At 45.6% G+C, this 22127-nt stretch overlaps 1 protein-coding gene across 3 annotated transcripts in view; it reads left to right on the top strand.

Annotated features, from left to right (window-relative positions):
- Positions 1–22127, top strand: part of GRHL2 (grainyhead like transcription factor 2) — a 169360-nt gene that overhangs the window by 132175 nt on the left and 15058 nt on the right. For 2 of the 3 annotated variants that reach the window (XM_069600433.1, XM_069600431.1), the window contains exons 12-14: positions 3136–3167; positions 14838–14932; positions 18779–18864. In XM_069600433.1, the coding sequence (XP_069456534.1) occupies positions 3136–3167; positions 14838–14932; positions 18779–18864 (213 nt within the window). The remainder of the gene's footprint in view (positions 1–3135; positions 3168–14837; positions 14933–18778; positions 18865–22127) is intronic. The other variant, XM_069600432.1, reaches the window with a different exon arrangement.

The raw sequence follows: 22127 nt of genomic DNA, 5'->3' as shown, positions 1-22127 counted from the left end.
GGAAAAGAGCACCTGCGGTAGCTGGTCAGGACTAGAAAGGCTGCCTTTCCTTAGAAGAGTTAGGAGTTTTAGGGGATGAGTCCAGAGGCAGGAGGGAAGAGAGCAGTGCTGTGATGTTGGAAGTGGGCAAGGGACAGAGCGTGGCGAGCTTCGACAGGCCAAACAACAGCCAGCTGTGGCAGGTCGTGAGCTGGCCCAGTTCTCCCATAAAGGAGCAGAGATGGAAGGGAGGAAGGCAGGTGATGGTGTGATGCTCAGTGACCGCTGCTGCTGTGGACCTGGCAAAGTCAGCCGCGTGGCAGCCCTTCAGCTGCAGAGCAAGCCGCCGGCTAGCTTTCCCTGCCAGCCCACATGTCCCCTTCTCCCTCACTGTCTCCTTGATTCACTCGTGGGTTGAAATAGTCACCGGGTGGTTATCAAAAACTCACAGGAGGACACTGTTACTGAGTCTGTGCTCACTCCGCCCCCTGCACCACAGGCCAGTAAATCAGAGACGAGGAATGTGGAGGCAAGGATACGACATCGTTCAGAAAGCAAGAAGGTGGCAGAGCAGTATCTCCAAATGACCATCTTCTCTGGGCCTGGATGCCAGTTTCTGTTATAGGACAGAGATGGGGAGGAGGTGAGGAAGCAAAACAAAAAGGTCATAAGTCTTGCCAGTATCTCCTGGAATGGCCAGCCTGAGGGGGGAAGTGGGATGGGGACAGGTTGTGTTAATATCTTCTTTTTTTGTAAAATTCAGGCAGAGGGGCAGGGTTCCCCAGGCAGGACTTTTAGTAAACAGAAGCAACGAGGGGGAAGCAAAAGGTAAAGAAACAGATCCACTATGGAGGCAGATTTTGTTGTCCCCTGAAACAGCATGAACCCAGCGTGCAGGCACTGTGGAGGTCTTTGGTTTCCCTCTCCTCGCATTAAAGCCCAGAAGATCCAACCAGTCCATTCTAAAGGAGATCAGTCCTGGGTGTTCATTGGAAGGACTGATGCTGAAGCTGAAACTCCAATACTTTGGCCACCTCATGCAAAGAGTTGACTCACTGGAAAAGACCCTGATGCTGGGAGGGATTAGGGGCAGGAGGAGAAGGGGATGACAGAGGATGAGATGGCTGGATGGCATCACCGACTCAATGGACATGAGCTTGAGTGAACTCCGGGAGTTGGTGATGGACAGGGAGGCCTGGCATGCTGCGATTCATGGGGTCGCAGAGTCAGACACGACTGAGCGACTAAACTGAACTGATGCATGGTGACTTTTGTCAAGAACCCTTGAAAAAAGAAGTGATAGAGGAGCTTGGGAGAAATTGTGGGATGCACAGGCATCATTCTTCTGAATCATGTGTACTTGGCAGGTACCAGCCTTCCTCAAGGCACCTGAACCCAGGGAGGACATCCCTTCTCCCTCACACCCTCGAGAACTGTCTCCCTGACTTGTGGCTTGTCAACCACCTCCACTCAAATCACAGGCGTTCTTGATAAGAATTCAGGTTCCCAAGGTTCATTCCAGATCTTTCAAATTAAAATCTCCAAAGGGGAGCCTGGAAATTTGTGTTTATGAGAAGTTCTCCAGATCGTTTTTATGTATTCCGAAGTTTGAGAACACTATCTAAAAATTAAATTTGTGCAATAAGCACTAGGGCCGACTAGGAAGAAATGGTGGGTCACCCTGTGAGGAGGAGGAGAAGTGGCAGTGCGGGGAGGCGCCGGGGGCAGCGCAGTAGAGGCTGCGCAGGGAGCCAGGGGGACACTTAAGAGAAGGCTGCTTCTGGTTCTGGGTCACCAGGCACCTTCACAGAGAGCTGGCCGTTAACCCTACCTGGGCAGTGAAGCAGGGTGGGTGTGTTATGCCACATTTAAAGAAAGCAGCAAAAAACCAAGTCAACAGCAGGCACTTTCCCCCAAATCTAGTCTTGAGTCCAGTGCTGTGGCCCAGGCTCCCTGGCTTATGTGGGTCCCTCTTATACATCTAAATAAATAGTCCATTATGAGCATAACCCAGTGCTCCGATGCCACACGGAAGCTTGGGGCGTGGGGAGGAAACGTCTTCCCTTCATTGCCTTGTGTTTAAGAAGAAAGAATACAGTACAACCATAGACATTAAAAAGTTTCAGAGGAAAAAGTTCCCCATGGAAATCTCAGCTAATGGCTAATATGACTCATTCCCGAAGAGTTCCAGGTAACGAACTCTGTTGTATAACTAAGTCTGGGCTTGGCGGCATCCTGGAAACTGGCACGAGCCTTTGAGAAAGTTTATACAGAGGGTGTCATGGCTGGGGCAGGGACATTGATGAAATGGACTGGCACCCAGAGGTGATTTTTGAAGTTAGTTGGATACTAACTAGTGTCATTCTTCACCCAAATGAAAATGATCCTGAAGCACATAGTTAAAGCTCTTGAAAGGCCCACAATTAATTGCCATAAATAACTGGGTGAAGAGAACTTGACATACACGGCAGCTCCCCCTCTGGATTTCCAGAGATGCATAAAACAATAAGGATGCTTCATAATGTCTTTAAATCCGATTCGGCCTGTTGCCATGCTGACTGCCTAAAGAAGTCTCTTTCCCTTCTGGCCAGAACACCTCTTATAGCCAGAAACACCTCCTAGGGCTAGGTGACATTTCCTGGCCTGAAGATAGTCGACTCCTAGATTTTTGTGGTCATGGGACTAGGGTAGCCCAAGTCCCTTTGGGAAATAAACAAAGGCCTGGGCTTACTCCCTGGAACTTGCTTCCCTCCCTTTACCAAAGTATACCAGTCTGGAATCAGCTCACCTGTGGACTGGATGGGATTGGTTACTTACAGGCCCTGTGCCAAGACCTTTCTAAGCGATGATTTTTAGATCTTGCTAAAATAGTTCCTTAATGTGTAAAGCAAGGTTTGGCTTTGAGCTATAAGGTAATCTGATCAGACTGAATTGAGCTAGAAATAGTCAGATTTCTAATTTTAGTTCATTAATGTCTAAGAATTAACCCTAGGAGACTGTTGAAGAGGTTAAATTTGTATTAGACACATACAAATGATTAAACAGATTTGTCTTTTTTAAGAGAGAGTATAATGTCTTAGGAAAGTCTGTGCATCACGTAATATATTTCCATTTCTTGTGCCTGACCTACAGTAAATCTGCTGTTTTGTTCCACAGGTGTATTACAACACAGATGATGAACGAGAAGGGTAAGACACTCAGGCTTTTCACTTCAACACCCAAAGTCAGTTCCTGTCAGTAGAGATGGGTTTCCAAGCACAGGGTAATGGGACAGGGAGTGGGCACGTCCTTTCAGCCCCCAGACTCAGAGCTAGAAAAGCTTTGACTCCAAGGATTGTCTGGGAGAAGCCTGGGGAGTACCATTCTCCTTCCAAGTTTCTCTCTTTTTTATTTTTATTTTTGGCCGCACCTCACAGCATGTGGGATCTTCTCCAACCAGGGATCGAACCTGTGGCCCTTGCATTGGAGGCATGGAGTTGTAACCACTGGACTGCCAGAGAAGTCCCCAGGTTTCTCTTTACCCCTCTCTCCTTCCTGTGATCTGCCTTTGAAGTGGTGCATCTCTTTGATTCCACCCTTTCACTGCTAATCCAGTTACTGAAATCTTTGGCCCCAACACAAGATCGAGTCGAGCTCAAGGCAGGAGCCAAGGAGACAGCCTGTCCTTTCAGTGCTACCTGGACCCCCCTCCCCACCCCGCACATCCCTCACGCTGGGGAGTGAGCTGCCTGGGCTCATGGCGAGGCTGGTTTAGATGGAGGCTAGGAAGACTGAGAACCTTGTCACTGTCTTCAGGACTGTAGGGAAGAGAGGGTTTACACAGGGGCACTGAAGGCTCCCAGGGTCTTGGGTATCAAGTCGCTGCATACTGCTTTTCTGCTCATTAACTCATTGTATAGACCCCTAGAATTTTGGAGCCAAAAAGGAACCTTCAAGGTCGTTTAGCTGATCATATTCCCAGGCAATACAGCACAATATACCACATCCTTGATAGGGGGTCAGCTAACTTCCACTTGAATGTTCCCAGTGATGGGAATATTCTGAATATTCTCATTTTAGGAGGTAGCTCATGACACTATTGGACAATTCCGGGTCCAAAAAGTTAGTTTGCTGAACCAATGTTGCCTTCTTTTGACTGATATGCATGGGCTGTAGTTCTTTCTGGATAAGTCTCAACCTTTCCTCCTCATTCACATGTCATGTTACCTCTTAACATCTTAATTCTCCCGCCAGGGGGTACCACCAGATTTGTTACTGGTCTCCTTAAAATTGGCTCTCAGAAGTACACGTGTTCTGAACCACCTGAGTTGGAGATTATATTGAGATCATTTCTTCTTGCCACCTGGATGCTGTTTGTCTCTTTAAAGCAATCTAGAACTACATTCATTTTTCATCATGTTACACCACTTACAACTAAAATCTTGGTTTGCACTAATTACATGTGTATAACTAAACTCTCTAGATCACTTTTTTTCAAACTATGGTCAAACCAGGGCTTCCCTATTCTTAGGCAGCATTTTCTTGTGCAACATTTCAAAATGAAGTCAAGTGGAGCAGATAGTCCTGGGTTCTCTTCCAAAGCGGAGCTTGGCAAACTGTAGCCTAAGGCCCAAATTGAGCACCCCCCGCCGCCCCCACAGTGCGGCACTTCTTTTTGCACTGTCTGCATATTTTCAAATGGTTGGAAAAGTCCAAAAGAAGGATAATATTGCCTAACATTGGAAAATTATGAGATTCAAGTGCACACAGTCACATTTAATTGGCATGCAGCCACATGAACGCCTCCAAGTCTTGTCTCTGGCTGCCTTGGTGCTTCAATAGCAGAGCTTCAGCAGAGCTCAGTGGAGAGATGCTGTTGCAACAGAGACTGTCTAGCCTGGAAAGCCTAACTGTTTACTTCCCAGCAGAAGTGTGCCACCCTCTGTCCTAAAGGATAGAGAATCTCAAAAGAGCCTAATAATTCCCAGTTGGTCAGGAACAGAGCCTCGTCCAGGATCTGACCTCCAAATTCGGAGTTCCAAATTTTCTAAATACCTAGTTTGATTGCTCTTTTCATCTTGGTACAGAGGTTGTATGTTCCAGCAGCAGGAATGAACAGAAACAATTAGCACCAATCAGTTTTACTCTGTTGTTCACTTGGTTCACAAAGGACAGGGTGGCGTCATGGAAGGAATGATAACTCTGAGCCAGGAAGCCCACGTTCTCCTGGGCTGCTGCTCCCCGGTGGGAAGCCTGGGGCTGCACCCTGACCTCTCGACTTTGGTGTTCTCCATTGTAAAAGGAGGATTTTGTAGAAGAGGATCTGTGAGACCTCTCATGAGGAGACTGAGGATCGGGGGATCTAGTCTCCATCTCCATCTGACCCCTAGTTCCTGGAAGACCCTTCTTGCCTTGATCCTCTGTGCACACTCATCCCCACTGGGATGCCCACCTTCCAACCTTCCGTGAGGTCCCCTCAAGTCTTGCATTTCTGTGGCTCACACACTGCATTCGGGATACAGGGTTTCTTGGTGAATTTGGGCATCCTTAAGTCTGGAAAAACAGTGATTTCCCTGCAAGAACTTGCCATCCCCTAATGCCACATGGGGCACTCAGACCGCAATCCTTTCTAAGAATTTCTCTTATTTTTGCTTCTTCTCAAAGGCATGCCACTATCTCCTTTGGGCCCATCTTGTATAATCCCCTCAAAGGCTGGTAGGTAGGTTTAGTCCCTAAGTCACACCCGACTCTTGAAGCCCTATGGACTGTAGCCCACTAGGCTCCTCTGTCCATGAGCTTCTCCAGGCAAGAATACTAGAGTGGGTTGCCATTTCCTTCTCCAGTGGATCTTCCCCAACCAGGGATCGAATCCATGTCTCCTGCATTGCAGGCAGACTCTTGACTGATGAGCCACCAGGGAAGCCTTAAAGACTGAGTCTTTAGGAAAATGAAAGCCAGAAGAAGACAAATGTAGAGCACAGCAAGTCTGACTTTGGTTCCATCGCAGCTCAGAGAGTCAGCTCTCCAAAGTGACTTCACTCAACCTCTGAATGACTGGAGCAGAGGGCCATGCCTTTCCTCTCATAGATGCTGTCAGACCAAACCCTGAGCTTGGTTACTTGGTGTTGCTGAGCAAGAGGCAGTTCTGGGTGGTTATCTTCCACCCAGGACACTTTGGCCAAAATTCAATGCACTTTGGAGATGTTAGAGATTGTTGACCAATCACCAGTGAGTACATTTAATCAGCATAATATTAAACCTAAGTATTCATCACACGGTGTTCATCAGCACAAAATAAAGTTCTTCTAGAATTCTGCCCTATTTCTCTTAAAGGAGCAATTTCCTGGAGGACCAAGCACTCTTTTTGGATAAGGTCCTCAGGGATGCTAAGCAAACCATGAGCTATAGGACATGGTGGGTTATGTCTTAACCACATATACACAGGTGATCACAAATACAGGACAATTTCCCCAGGAGAATATGAAAACATAAGCTTTGGGGCCACCTTGAATAAGTAAACTTTTTTGAATATAGCCAAAAGAATCAACGGTCTGTTGATACTTTTTTTGTTGTTGTTAATTTACTTTGTTTAACATGCATTTAAAATACAACATAATTTAGACATATCTCACATTTTGTGAAACTTTTATTCAAATTCTTCACAATTCATGACATCAGTATCTTTCTCATCCTTCAAGTTACTTTTTATGTCATCTCATACTATTTGTCAAAGCAATTCTTTGCTACCTTCAAAGTTGAGATACAGAACTTAGAAATTCTGTCCTGCTGCTGCTCCTAAGTCACTTCAGTCGTGTCCGACTCTGTGCGACCCCATAGACAGCAGCCCACCAGGCTGCCCCGTCCCTGGGATTCTCCAGGCAAGAACACTGGAGTGGGTTGCCATTTCCTTCTCCAATGCATGAAAGTGAAAAGTGAAAGTGAAGTCACTCAGTCCTGTCTGACACTTAGCGACCCCATGGACTGCAGCCTACCAGGCTCCTCCATCCATGGGATTTTCCAGGCAAGAGTACTGGAGTGGGTTGCCATTGCCTTCTCTGAGAAATTCTGTCTTAAGCCACAAATATTGATTCATGTAATATTAGTTATATAAGTGACTGCCACCATGTTGCCTCTTATTTTAAAATTTTGTTTTTAATTAAACCCTTTTATTTCAAGATAATCACTGATTCACATGCAGCTGTAAGAAACCCACCCCCTTTTCTTTTATGTTTTTTTTTTTTTTTTTGCCGCACTGCACAGCCTGCAGGATCTTAGTCTCTCCAATAGGGATTGAACCCAGGCCCATAGCAGTGAAAGTGCCAAGTCTGAACCACTGAACCACCAGAGAATTCCCAGGACCATCTCCTTTTCAATGGATATATTTTTATTTTTACTGATAGGTATTGCAGTGAAAATCCACCCAGTAATATTCAAATCTGCATCAGATTCACAAGGGAGATTTTTAGAAAATATTTAAGAAAATGAAAATCTTCTTTACCATCCATTAGAGTAGCAGATTTTTATCAGTTTCTTATATTAGTTCCACTTATTCTTATATACCTGTTAGACATTTTGCAAATTGGAAGATTTGAACTAAATACTCATAAACTGCGCTTTACCTCCTTTTATGAATTTAACCTACCTTTACCCTTTCTGTTGTGCTTCATTCCTTTATTTCTGTTTTTCTTTGATATCCTTTTCCATTATTTTTTATTGTGTTTGATTTCTTTTTTCTTTATTTATTTTTAATTGGAGAGTAATTGCTTTCCAATATTATGTTGGTTTCTGCCATATAGCAACATGAGTCCGCCACAGGTATACATATGCCCCCTCCCTCCTGAACCTCCTTCCCATCTCCTACCCATCCACCCCTCTAGGTTGTCACAAAGTACTGGTTTGAGCTCCCTGATTTATACAGCAAATTCCCACTGGCTGTCTATTTTATGTGTGATAATGTATATGTTTCCATGCTCCTCTCTCAATTTGGCCCACCCTCTCCTTCCCCTCGCTGTGTCTGCAAGTCTGTTCTCTATGTTTGCGACTCCACTGCAGCCCTGCAGATAGGTTGATCAGTACCATCTTTCTAGATTCCATATATATATGACATTGGTTTTTCTAACTTACTTTACCCTGTATAATAGGCTCTAGGTTCATTTACCTCAATTAGAACGGACTCAAATGCATTCCTTTTCATGGCTGAATAATATTCCATTGTATACATGTACCTCAACTTCTTTATCAATTCATCTGTTGATGGAAATCAATCAATGTGATACACCATATTAACAAAGTAAAAGATAAAATCATTTGATAATCTCAGTAGATGCAAAAAAAGCTCTTGACAAAATTCAGCACACATTTATGATAAAAACTCTTTAAAAAATGGGCATAGAAGGAACCTACTTCAAGATAATAAAGGCCATATATGATACACCCTTAGCAAACATTATTCTCAATGGTGAAAAGCCGAAGGCATTTCCTCTAAGTTCAGGAACAAGATAAGGTTGCTCACTCTCGCCACTGTTATTCAATATAGTTTTGGAAGCCCTAGCCACTGCAGTTAAAGCAGAAAAAGAAATAAAAGGAATCTGGATTGGAAAAGAAAAAGGAAAACTCTCACTGTTTACAGATGACATGATACTATACGTAGAAAACCCTAAAGATACTATCAGAGAACTACTAGAGCTAAATCAGTGAATTTAAGTCACAGAATACAAAATTAATACACAAAAGTCACTTGCATTCCTACACACTAACAATGAAAAATCAGAAAGAGAAATTAAGGAATCAATCCCATTTACCATAGCAACAAAAAGAATAAAATACTTAAGAATAAACCTATCTAAGAATACAAAAGAGCTTTTCCATTATTTATTCATTTGGCTACATGTCCTGGGAGAGCTCACCAGCAATCCAACTGGGGCACCCTGAATTAGAAGTGCAGTTTCTTAACCAACTGGACCACCAGGGAATTCCCTCACCATTTAAAAAATTTTTAATTTTATTTACTTTTAAACTTTATTTTATATTGGGGTATAGCAGATTAACAATGTTGTAATAGTTTCAGGTGAACAGCAAATGGATTCAGCCGAACGTATCTGTATATTCACTCTCCCCAAACCTTCCCTCCCATTCAAGCTGCCACATAATATTGTACATGCTGCTATATTAAAATGGATGATCAATAAGACCTGCTGTATAGCACATGGAACTCTGCCCCACCATTTTTCAAAAACTGAAATAGAGTTGGCTTACAATGTTGAGTTAGTTTCTAAGTATTTGGCAAAGTGATTCAGTTATACATGGGCTCCTTTTTCTGTTGCCCGAAGAATTCTGTTTAATTGTTCTTTCATTGTGGAACTTTTGGCAAAGAATCCTTTCATATTTGTTTATTTGTTGTAAGCATTTTTATTTGGTCGTCGTTTTTCTAGCATATTTTTGTTTTATTGTCTTTGTCTTGTGCAGCTTAAGAATCTGGCAAAGACCTAGGAAGGGATACTGCAGTGTCTGGCTCACTTCTCTTGCTCCTCTTCTCTCTGGAAGTTTTCCCATTAGTCCTGAATACCTTTCCACTCCTAAACACCAACTTCTGTTTCTCTAACAACATGAGATTGCCCAAAGCTGTGCAGGCTTCTTTGCCCTTAAGTATGTGCATCTGCTGGGATCACCATCCTCTGCTCCCAGTTGAGAAATGGCAAATTCTTCAGGGGAAAGTGGCTCACTGACTATCAGCCCACCTCTCTGCACTTTTCTCCTCTAGGATCTTAGCTCTCAGGTTCTGGCTGACTCAACAGCAGTCTCCAATACCTTCAATAAGATTAAATATTAACATATATATATATATATACATACACACACACACATACACACAGTTACTTACGTTGTTCTTGGCTGGAACATTGCTTGGTTTGCCACAACTGCAACATCTTAGCCACAAACAGAAATATCTGTATTTCCTCTTAAAATGATCCTTCTTGGGCCTACTGACCTAATTATTTACTGCTTTCAATTGTAAGCTCTTAACTACCGTAATTGGAAAAGACTTTGATGCTGGGAGGGATTGGGGGCAGGAGAAGAAGGGGACGACCGAGGATGAGATGGCTGGATGGCATCCCTGACTCGATGAACGCGAGTCTGAGTGAACTCCAGAAGTTGGTGATGGACAGGGAGGCCTGGCGTGCTGCAATTCATGGGGTCGCAAAGAGTCGGACACGACTGAGCGACTGAAATGAACTGAACTGAACTGAACTGATCTACCGTAATTGTAACTAAATATATGTGGGGTTTGTTTGCTTTTTGACTTTGGTTTGTTTTTACTGACTGTGTCAGATGAATTCTACCAAGACCCTGAACTAGCATTGATTAAAGTCATTTGGAGATGACAGATTCTTCCCCAAAGAGTGATTTATTGTTGCAGACAAATTGAGATTCTACTCCGTTATGTGAGAGCCTTTGTGAGGACTTGAACATAAGAGGACCTCCATTTTTCTGAGGCCAATAAAGGGTTGTGGTGGTGTTCGTCTCTCAGTTGTGTCTGACTCTTTGTGATCCCATGGACTGTAACCCACCAGGCTCCTCTGTCCATGGGTTTCTCCAGACAAGAATTCTGGGGTGGGTTGCCAGTCCCTTCTCCTGGGGAATCTTCCCGACCCAGGGAGTGAACCTGGATCTCCCACATTGCAGGCAGATTCTTTACCATCTGAGCCACCAGGGAAACCAACAAAGGGTAGGGACATTCATTTCTTTAGGGCGGATGTGGTCGCCAGCCTACATGGGCCATAAGCAGAGCTGTGAACTAGACAAACTGCCTCCATGGTGCCGGCAGCTCCTTTCTGGGTTTTATTCTGACACCTCCTCACTAGGTACTGATGTCTGGTGTGACTCAGCCTGACAGGTAGGGCTCAACATTGCCAAGTATGTCCAGAGACGCAGACTTCAGACCCAGGCACCTTACCAGTTTTTTTCTGATGAAATAGCTATCCTTTGTTTATACCTCAAGGACTGGCTGTCCCTGAAATTGACCCCATAAAACAATAGCTTCATAAGTTGCTGGGTCTGGAGTCTCTCCACACGTTAACCTAACACACTGTGCCCAAAAGGTGTGGGTTGAAGGAAGAAGATTGGTGTCAGAGAAAGCACCTTCTCCTTGTTCTCATCCTTTTGCGGAGCAATCTGCTGTAATTGAACAGGACATCAGGAGACCTGAAATCTGTGCTCTTTCCATCTATCAACTGGGCAGTCATTTCTGCCCTTCTTTTCTCACCTTGTCTTGAAAAGAAATGAAACCACTGAATTCAGACCACACGAGCTATTGACTCCCACTGGGTTTATAGATTTGGAAGTATGAAAAAGCATTTCTGAACTACTAAGAGAAATGTGGTTTATCCAAGATGTTATTTTAATGACAAAGTTTGTCATGGCTCAGAGTGAGGTGCTGTCAAAAGTCAACAGAACTGGAAAAATATAGATAAATCTTCCTTGGTGAGAAAAAGAAAATTGCTAGTTAAGGAACCCTGACACCGCGTGAGTGTCTGGTGATATTTCAGGCTGTTTACCCATTATTAACCTCCTGGTCACTGACTGTCAAGTCAATGAATTTTTAATCTTCTGCTTCTGGTCAGGCCAGATTCAAGACATGACAGAATAATATGACCCACTTTTATGATTTTAAAGAAAAGTGAGGGGAAGATCGAGGAAACAGGGCTCTCTAAACCTATTACCACCCTCAACTGGGACTTGACCTTGAGTTTTTCCTCTAGCTCTTTCCATGATTTGATTACCATGGGATAAAACAGAATGCTGACTCTTCATATCATTTCCCATACTCTCACTCAGTGTTATCTCAGTTTTATTGGGTACTTTATCATGAGGTTGTCCCTCAGAGCTGGGTTCTCTTAACAGTCTGACTCACTGTTTAGCTGCATTGCCCAGCATAAGACACGGCAGCTGTGCCTTAGTTTGGTCATCACTGAGTAGGGATAAGATTAGTTCTCGCCCTGCTGGCTCACAGAGTGTTCAAGAGACTTAATTTATTAAGGAGATGAAAAGTGCTTTATAAAACGTGGTCTTCTTAAGGGCTGGTACACATAATTTTGGACCATCTAGAGCAGCAATCCCCAACCTTTTTGGCCCCAGGGACTGGTTTTATGGAGGATGATTTTCAATGCATCTTGGAGGAGGGGGGATTGGTTTCAGGATGGTTCAAGCGCATTATACCTATTTGTACTTCATTTCTATTATATTGGCTCCACATCAGATCATCAGGCATTAGATTCCGGAGTCTGGGGACCCCTGCTCTAGAGTGTGATCTAGTTGGCTTCCCTGGTAGCTCAGTTGGTAAAGAATCCGCCTGCAGTGCAGGAGAACCCAGTTTGATCCCTGGACTGGGAAGATCCCCTGAAGAAGGTATAGGCTACCCACTCCAGTATTCTTGCCTGGAGAATTCCATGGACAGAGGAGCCTGGCGGGCTACGTGGGATTGCAACGAGTCAGACACGACTGAACGACTTTCACAGTCACAGATCTAGAGTGTGAGATGGTCAATTAAAGCGTTGTTGGTTTAATAATTTAAACCATTAGAATTAATAGAAATGCTGTTTGGACAGTTTTATCCCATGTGCTCTTTCTACCACTGGATCCCACCATTAACTTGACTTGAGAATTGATGAAATAAAAGCTTCTTAATGACAGCGATGCCAGTAGAGGTTTGGTTTTGGAACAGAGTTTTATATTATTAATATCTTGGAGGCTTGGGATTGATACAGTGTCAATCGCCAATGCAGGAAGTTTTTCCAACTTTAGCCCTTAATTTGGACCAGAGAGGTAGTTTGGACTATTTGCTATATGATGGTAAATAGGAACTTTGAGCTTTTTCAACTTATCTGCCTTCTGTCCTCTGGCCCGTATCTCTCTTCCTCAGATCTCTCCCTCGTTCATTCTTATGATCATCATGACGGATCTCTAATAACACTTCAGTCCTTACAGTGTGTCAGACAGCTGGGAGTGCTTCACATACATTGAATTCATTTACTCCTCTCAACAGCCTCCTTTTAAAGACAAGCAGGCTGAGTCTCAGGGCAGCTGAAGGACTTGTCCATGCTTCCAAAGCTAGTAGATTGCAAAGCACGGGGTTATTATTTTTCTTAATTTTTATTGAAATATGGTTGATTTATTGTGTGGTGTTAGTTTCAAGTGTCCAGCAAAGTGATTCAGTTATATATATAATTTTTCAGAATCTTTTCCATTGTAGGTTATTACAAGATATTGAGTAGAGGTCCCTGTGCTCTATAGTAGGTCCCTGTTGGTTATCTATTTTAGATTTTAACCCCAAATTCCTAATTTATTGGCCCCCCTTGCCCCTTCGGTGGCCATAAGCTTGTTTTCTACGTCTGTGAGTCTGCAAAGCAGGGGTTTAAACCATGGTGGTCTATACCCAGGGTTCGTGTCTAGACAATACCGCTGAGCTGCCCATCTGTCATTGCTTCATGTGCCTGGGTCCAGGAATCCCCAGAGATGAAAGTTTTCTGAAAACATGCACCCGCTCTCTTGAGGGCTTAAAGGACAGTAAGACGCCACGCAGGACCATTGGCTCGGTGTTTTGGTCAGTTTGGGTTGCTGTAACAAAACACCGTAAACTAGGTAGCTCAGATAGCAGAGCGTGCGTCTCACAGTTTGAGAGGCTGGAAGTCTCTAGAAGGAGAGACTGGAAGAGATCAGAATGCCAGTGTGGCTGCCGTCTGGTGAGGACCCTCTTCTGGCCTGCAGACCACCATCCTCTTGCTGTGTCCTCACATGGCAGAGAGAGGGCATCCGCTCCTTAAAAGATGCTCCCATCATGCGGGGCTCCGCCCGCAGTGTCTAATTGCCTCTGAATGCCCTTCTCCTTGGGGCTTGGGTTTCAGCCTCTGAGTCTGAGGGGACACATGTGCCGGCTGCGACTCTCAGCAGCGACGACTACTGTTCTTCCGGGTTCCTTCCTCCCGAACAGCTCTCCCTTCCTTAGAAGGCCCGCAGTGGACAGGGCCTTGGGGAGGAAATGTGGAGCTACCAGAACTTGCTGACTGAGGACCTGTGGGCCCTCAGGAAGAGGGGCTGAAACCCTCTCCTGGAGGAAGGGAGGGCTGGATCTAGGAACCCTCCACCACTGCAGTCTCCTCTGTCGCAAGCTGATGGAGCCGTGGAACAGCAGGGTCTGAGGGCGACCTCATAACTGAGACCCACTGAGGCAGGCCTGGGGCCTTCCCAGGTGGTGCCAGAGGTAAAGAGCCTGCCTGCCAATGCAGGAGACATAAGAGATGTGGGTTCGATCCCTGGGTTGAGAAGATCCGCTGGGGGAGGACATGGCAACACACTCCAGTATTCTTGCCTGGAGAATCCCACGGACGGGGAGCCTGGCGGGTTCACAAAGAGTCGGACACGACTGAAGTGATTTAGCACGCACGCACAAGGGAAGCCTGTGCCCTTTCCAGACAGAGGTCATGCCGTGCCCTCGGGGCTGGTGAGAGGGTGCAAGACACCCAGATGCTAGCTAGCTGGGAGGGGCTGGGTAACTTGGAGGCCATACAGACACAGGGCTCACATCGCCTCCCTAATCCTAGACATTTGAACAGGAAGGGGATGATGTGCAGGACAGAGTGGGTGAAACCCAGGGGTCTCCCCTGGCGGATCCATATTTAGGACAAGGAGAATGTCTCGGGGCCACGTGGTAGAGACATTGGGGTGTGTGTTCTGTCCCACACACCCACTCGGGACCTGCGACCCGAAGGCGGGAGGTTGGTGCATGGATCCAGTTGTGACGAGGGATGGTATACACAACGGGAAAAGATTTTTGTTGGCACCCCGCATACTTTAATGAATGAACACTTTCTCATCTTTTCTAGCAGCAGTGTCCTTGTGAAACGGATGTTCAGGCCCATGGAAGAGGAGTTTGGTCCAGCACCCTCTAAGCAGATGAAAGAAGAAGGGATGAAGCGAGGTACCGCTCGCCCTGGGGCCCTGCCCTCCTTGGCCTCGCTGTCATGAGGAAGAGTAGGGGACGATTCACGCAGAGAGCTCACATTCTGTCTGGGCCCTACGGTTCCGTGCTGGCCTGGAGATGCTCTTATTGACACAGGAAGTCCACAGTATCCTCCTTAGCTTTCAACCTTGCCTCTTTAAACACCCTAAGCAAACATTTATTCTTTCTGGGAGCTGGTTCTTTCCTTTACCTTGAGGGCAATGTAATGAATATATTGACTCATCCAGCAGTGAGATAAAAAGTTAAAAAGAAACCGCGCTGTGTTTGACAGTAGCCTCTCATGAGCACCAAGAGCTGAGACTTGTTCAATAGACGCCAATGATCGATCATGGTACAAGTAAATGAATCTATTTTCTGTGACATCACAACTTAACTCATTTTCTCTTGGTCAAGGATATTATTCCCCTTCGCCAAGAGGGTAAGAAAGGAAGCATGGGCATGTTAGTGTCTTGTTCGGTATCTCAGTGCTTTGCTGGCCCACTGTCCTTCCTGGGAGTAAGAGGAAGGGGTGAAGGGGGCGTACCCTGCACACTCTGCTGTAGCCAACACCATGAGCTTCCAGGACTTCCGGCTTATGCAGCACTGGACTGTTAATGAGGCAGGTTGCTGTACGCCCACCATCTGCACAGGCTTGAGGCTTTTGTTATTGAGAATTTTTCCCCTATTTGTTAAAATGGGTTTGTATAGTGGAAAGAGCCTCCCCTCTGCAGCCTCCCTCAGCCTTGTCACACTGAATGACCTTGGGAAGGTCCTCTGCGCATTGCAGTCCTCACTTGTAAAATGGGGACCACAAGGATACCTGCATCACAGAGTGAGGACTGAAGAGTCAGTGTACGTAAAGCACTAAACTCAAGTGCCCAGTGCATAGTAAGCACTCCATCTTCACTATTATTAGTTTCGTTTTTAGGCCTGGATCTAGTTAAGGTGTATCATCATAATTATGATTGAGTAATGAGCATTTCAGAATTCAAAGAGCATAAATAACTGAGTAGTGTTGGTTGCAACAGTAATACTCAAACCTTTAAAGGGTTTTCAGATTTCCCAGGCTCACCATCAAATATCTGAGTCCATTTTGAGCTCGGTTCCTGCATGCCTTTTATTTCTCATCCTTTAAAAGGAGGGCAGTGTTGAATGGAAATCAAGAATCACACAGGCCAAAGTGATTGCAGCTTAGATCCATAGTTAGTGAGTGTGACTGGTTTAAAGTTTGTGTTTTTCAAATTATTTTGAGGTGGTGAAGTCAGCACAAAAATTGCCACCAGAATGTGTATTGGGCTGTGACGAGACACGGTTATGGCCTTTGAAACATCTCAATCGTAGGGACACATGAGGGCGCTGCAATCTTCCAGCAATAGAGAACTCCCAGGAGTGGCTTGTCTTTGGAAAAGGACTGTGGAGTTCCTGAGCCCCTCCGCCAGGACTCCTACTCTTGAGCTGGGCTTTGATGAGCACAAGGAGCCAGGGTCAGTGATGGTGCCCACTGTTTGTTAGAAGTTCTCCAGGAAAGGGAGTGAGCATAATTATCACCAATGCCGCTGTTTGCTGCTTTGTCTTTGTAGCCACTTCTCAGGGTGGCTCCCTTGGAGTCACCAGGGGCTGGCCCCCCCCGTGGCTGGCTGCCTTTGTCTGTAGGAGGTCTTGGATGTGCGGTAATGGTTATTGCTATCATTAGCGGAGTGATTATTATCTGCAGACACACAGTTAATGAGAGCTGTCTCTCTGGGCAAGCCGTGGGGGTGAGCTGTAAGCCCAGCACTGCCAGTGTGGCTGTCAACAAGCCCAGCAGGAGACGGTGGCACAGTTTGCAGCCGGTCAACCTGCCGCCACGCCCCCTTTAACCCTTTCCAGGGACTCCTGCAGCAGGAGCGGCAGCTGTACTATCTCAGATCCGGTGGAAGTGGCACTCACTTTAATAGAACATGGTTTGGGGTTTCCTTAGGGTACTGGAGATTGTGTTTTTCTGTTGAGGGTCCATGGGAAGAAGTTACAGAACGTTCATCTGTAAGATGCACTGGTGGGGATTTTTGTATTTTTCTGTTTTGTTCTTTTTTACTTTAATTTCCCCCATCTAGTAGTAATTGAGGCCCTGTGGTCTAATTATTTCTCACTGTGCTGCTAACATTGAGTCCTCTTACGGTAGCATTAGGTCACTAGATCATTGTAGCTGAAATGGGGGCTATCCAGTATTGGAGATACTATTCCCCAATCTATTTCCTTGGTATTTTATTTTTATACCTGATGAAGAGAAGAAACTGCAGTGCTTAAGGTTTTGTTTTTTTTCTTTCTGGAGTGTCATACAGAAACTGAACCTCTGGCTGCAAAAGGAAAATGCGGGCAGAGCCTGTGTGCACCCATAGACGCTGCTGTTACAAAGCAGCAACTTTAATGATGTCCCTGGGCACTGGGCAGGAGGAGAAGAAGGGGTGGGAGTTTGGATTAGAGCTGATTTCATTTCCCAGCTCCAGCTTCACTCTTTCAGGCTGGTGGTGACCGCGGCTCCGTGGGTATCTGACGGCGGTCAGGATCCGGGCTCAACAGGGCTTCTGACCTGTGCATTCTTCCTGTCGTGGCCAGGTGCATGGGGCTTCAGCCTCGGCCCCTTCCTTCCCTCTGAAGGTAGAAGCAGGAGCCAGGTCATCACCAGGAGGAGGGAACGAAGGGGCAGGCAGTTCACGGGGCCTGGAGAGTCGCATCTGAAGAGCGCTCCCCAGTTCTTCCCTGGAGCTAAGCCTGGTGCGGTTGCTGTAAGGGTAGGTCTGCAGTAACTGTGTCTTTACCTCCCTGAGGACCCCTGGGGTCCCTGCCATCTCTTGTATTCTGTGCATTGCTGGATTCAGTATGTTAGGTTATAGAGGAATGAGCAGAAAACTGCATATGCCTTCTCCGAGGGAACCAGCACCATCACTACAGTTGCTTTATAATGACCCCAGAGATGGAGGAATTGGGGGTGCCGCCTGTGTGCCTGGTGCCCACGGCTGCTGTTTCATTCAGCCGTCTCAGCAGCCCCACGAGGGAGGTATCGTCCTCAGCTTGGAGGTGTTGGACGACCAGGGCCCCCCAGCAGGCTGAACCGGGCTCAAAGGCAGATCAGGTTCTCAGCTCCTCCCTCAGCTTGCCTCTGACTTGCCCTGTCTCCCTGCGGGCCTGTTGGTCTGTCCACCTGGGGGTCGCCTCCCTGTCCTCTCTCTCCCACTCTCCTCACTCCCATGGCCTGCACTGATGCGTCTACACCCTCCACAACTCAGATCTCTCCTTCAGAGTAGCCTTCTGGGAGCCCTCCCTCCCCACCCCCTTGAAAAAGCTCAGGCCTTACAAGCCCCCGCTTATGGTTCTTTTCCTTCATACCTCTGACACCTGTCTGCTCATCTGAGGAATGCCTGCCTCTCTAAGTGGACTACGGACTTCTGAAGGGCAGGCTCTGTCTTAACTCATTACTGCAACCCAGCTCCTGTCACACCGCCTGGGGCCTTGGGCCCAGATGGATATCCAGTAATATTTGTTGAATGATCAAATAAAATAGAAGATAGAGGTCACAGAAAGATGGGCCATAAAGAGATCGTGTGCCCGCCTTAAAGGAATTCAAATGTGATGGGTGTGATGTGACGACGTCTTACACCCTACTGTCGGCTTCTTTCATTGAATCCTCATTAACAGTCCCTAGCTGTAGGCGCCTTGTCACCCGGGTGGGCTGTCGTGTGGGTCAGGGGTCGCATGATGGCAGCCTCTGACCCCTGTGTGAGGGGAGCAGTCTCCAGGGCAGCCGCGTGGGCTCTGCGGTCATGGCTTCCCGCCCTTCTCTTGCAGTGCTTCTGTACGTGAGGAAGGAGACAGATGACGTGTTTGATGCCTTGATGTTGAAATCCCCCACCGTGAAAGGCCTGATGGAAGCGGTAAGCATGAGCCCCCTTCAGCCCCCAAGAAACCAGCATGCAGTCTCCTATGGGCTGGAATCCGTTTATTAAAAGGCAGACTTCGAGGTTGGCTCTGGAATGAGCTTTATGTAAGAAAAATGAAAAGTGGAGATTTATGGAGACACTGATTTCTATCCTTAAGGAGAAGGAAATTGAAAAATGGCCAATTCCCTGTTAGTTTAAGGCTAATCAGAGTAAAGATGCCATAGAGGAAGGTTAAATTGTGGGTTTCTATCAGTCTCTTTGCGAGAAACCAAATTAGATGTGCTTAATTTCCAAATATGGGCTTCCCAGGTGGCACCAGTGATAAAGAACCTACCTGCCAATGCAGGAGACGTAAAAGATGAGGGTTCAATCCTGGGTCGGGACGATCCCCTAGAGGAGGGCATGGCAACCCACTCCAGTATTCTTGCCTGGAGAATCCCATGGACAGGGAAGCCTGGTGGGCTACAGTCCATAGGGTCTCAAAGACTCAGACACGACTGAAGCGACTTAGCGTGCAACTTCCAAATAGGTACGGAACAAAACTAATTAGGAAGTGTCTCACCAGCTGTGATAGTGTAATCCAAAATAAATTATGACTTCTTTTGGTTAAGGAAACAATACATATTGCATAGTTATAATAATTTAAGTAAGATTCTAAAGTTCCTCCCTCCCTTCTCACCCCCAATTTAAATGAAGATATTTTATATTTTATGTATTATCTATGTGAATGTGACTCTACCTTGAATATGATTTCTGACTCCCCTGTACATTTATGTTATAGAAGATACAGATTTTTTTATAGTGGTGGAGTGGAGGAGGAAATGGTAACCCACTCCAGTATTCTTGCCTACGGAAGCCCATGGACAGAGGAGCCTGGCAGGCCACAGTCTATGGGGTCCCAAGAGTCAGACACGACTGAGTGACTAAGCACAGCATAGCACATAGTGATGGAGACAATAGGATTGCTAAGGGCCAGTCCAGAAGTTTAGTCTGGAAAACTGCTACATTGAAACAGCATTTTGGGCTATGGAGTAATATGTCAAAATGTATATATAAAACAGTGCCTGTGAGTGGAATCAGGCAGTGTGTTGTCTTTTGTGGAAGGCTTATTTCACTTAGCATGTTTTTGAGGTTCATCAAGGTCAGTTTTCATCCCATTCCCAAAGAAAGGCAATGCAAAGAATGCTCAAACTACGGCACAATTGCACTCATCTCACACTCTAGTAAAGTAATCCTCAAAATTCTCCAAGCCAGGCTTCAGCAATACGTGAACTGTGAACTCCCTGATGTTCAAGCTGGTTTTAGAAAAGGCAGAGGAACCAGAGATCAAATTGCCAACATCCGCTAGATCGTGGAAAAAGCAAGAGAGTTCCAGAAAAACATCTATTTCTGCTTTATTGACTATGCCAAAGCCTTTGACTGTGTGGATCATAATAAACTGTGGAAAATTCTGAAAGAGATGAGAATACCAGACCACCTGACCTGCCTCTTGAGAAACCTATATGCAGGTCAGGAAGCAACAGCTAGAACTGGACATGGAACAACAGACTGGTTCCAAATAGGAAAAGGAGTGTGTCAAGGCTGTATATTGTCACCCTGCTTATTTAACTTCTATGCAGAGTACATCATGAGAAACGCTGGGCTGGGAGAAACACTGGGCTGGAAGAAACACAAGCTGGAATCAAGATTGCTGGGAGAAATATCAATAACCTCAGATATGCAGATGACACCACCCTTATGGCAGAAAGGGAAGAGGAACTAAAAAGCCTCTTGATGAAAGTGAAAGAGGAGAGTGAAAAAGTTGGCTTAAAGCTCAACATTCAGAAAACGAAGATCATGACATCTGGTCCCATCACTTCATGGGAAATAGATGAGGAAACAGTGGAAACAGTGTCAGACTTTATTTTGAGGGCCTCCAAAATCACTGCAGATGGTGATTACAGCCATGAAATTAAAAGACACTTACTCCTTGGAAGGAAAGTTACGACCAACCTAGATAGCATATTCAAAAGCAGAGACATTACTTTGCCAACAAAGGTCCATCTAGTCAAGGCTATGGTTTTTCCTGTGGTCACGTATGGATGTGAGAATTGGACTGTGAAGAAACCTGAGTGCCGAAGAATTGATGCTTTTGGACTGTGGTGTTGGAGAAGACTCTTGAGAGTCCCTTGGATTACAAGGAGATCCAACCAGTCCATTCTAAAGGAGATCAGTCCTGGGTGTTTTTTGGAAGGAATGATGCTAAAGCTGAAACTCCAGTACTTTGGCCACCTCATGTGAGGAGTTAACTCACTGGAAAAGACTTTGATTCTGGGAGGGATTGGGGGCAGGAGGAGAAGGAGACGACAGAGGATGAGGTGGCTGGATGGCATCGATGGACGTGAGTCTGAGTGAACTCGGGGAAATGGTGATGGACAGGGAGGCCTGGCTTGCTGCGATTCATGGGGTTGCAGAGTCGGACACGACTGAGTGACTGAGCTGAACTGAATGTTGTACTATAAACCAGTACTTCATTCTTTTTAATGGCTGAGTAATATTCCATTGTATGAATATACCCATTTCATTTTCCCATTCACCAGTTGATGGACATTTGGGTTTTCACCTCCACATTTTAGCTATTGTGAATAGTGCTGCCATAAGCATCCGGTTTTTTTTTTTTTTGAATACTTGGTTTTTTCAATTTTGGGGGATATATATGAGGAATGGAATTGCTAGCCAGACACAAAAGATCACATCGTATGATTCAATTTTTAGGAAATATCAAGAATAAACAGATCCATAGAGACAGAAAGCAGATTCGTTGTTGCCAGGAGTTTGATGAAAGGTCAATGAGGAAAGACTATTTTGTGAGTTTCCTTCTAGGCTGATGAATTGTTCTGAAATTACATAGTCCTGATGTTTGCAGAACATCGTGAATGCCCTAAATACTACTGAATTGCACACTTGAAATGATTTAAGTGGGGAATTGTGTGACATGCAAAAAGAATTATTTGTTCACCTGAAATTTTTTTTAAAAAGCATAAGAATGTTACCGATGCACACTGGCCCCCTGTGGTTGGCATTGTTCGGCAATGCAGAGCAGGGCATGGAGGACCTCCCTCCAGGAAAACACGTGAATGCCCGGCTTGGTAGTCTCTTCTGTTCTCAGGATTTGCCATTGGAATGGAGTTTGTCGTTGCTGAATCTGCCCCTGTAAAGGGAAAACACATCCAGAAATGAACACAACAAAAAGTGTGAGCTCTACCTCTTCAAAAGAA

This window comes from Ovis canadensis, chromosome 9 (assembly GCF_042477335.2).
Source record: "Ovis canadensis isolate MfBH-ARS-UI-01 breed Bighorn chromosome 9, ARS-UI_OviCan_v2, whole genome shotgun sequence".
Classification (NCBI taxonomy): domain Eukaryota; kingdom Metazoa; phylum Chordata; class Mammalia; order Artiodactyla; family Bovidae; genus Ovis; species Ovis canadensis.
The sequence above is the reverse complement of the archived record's forward strand: the minus strand, read 5'-3'. Positions and strand labels throughout refer to the sequence as shown.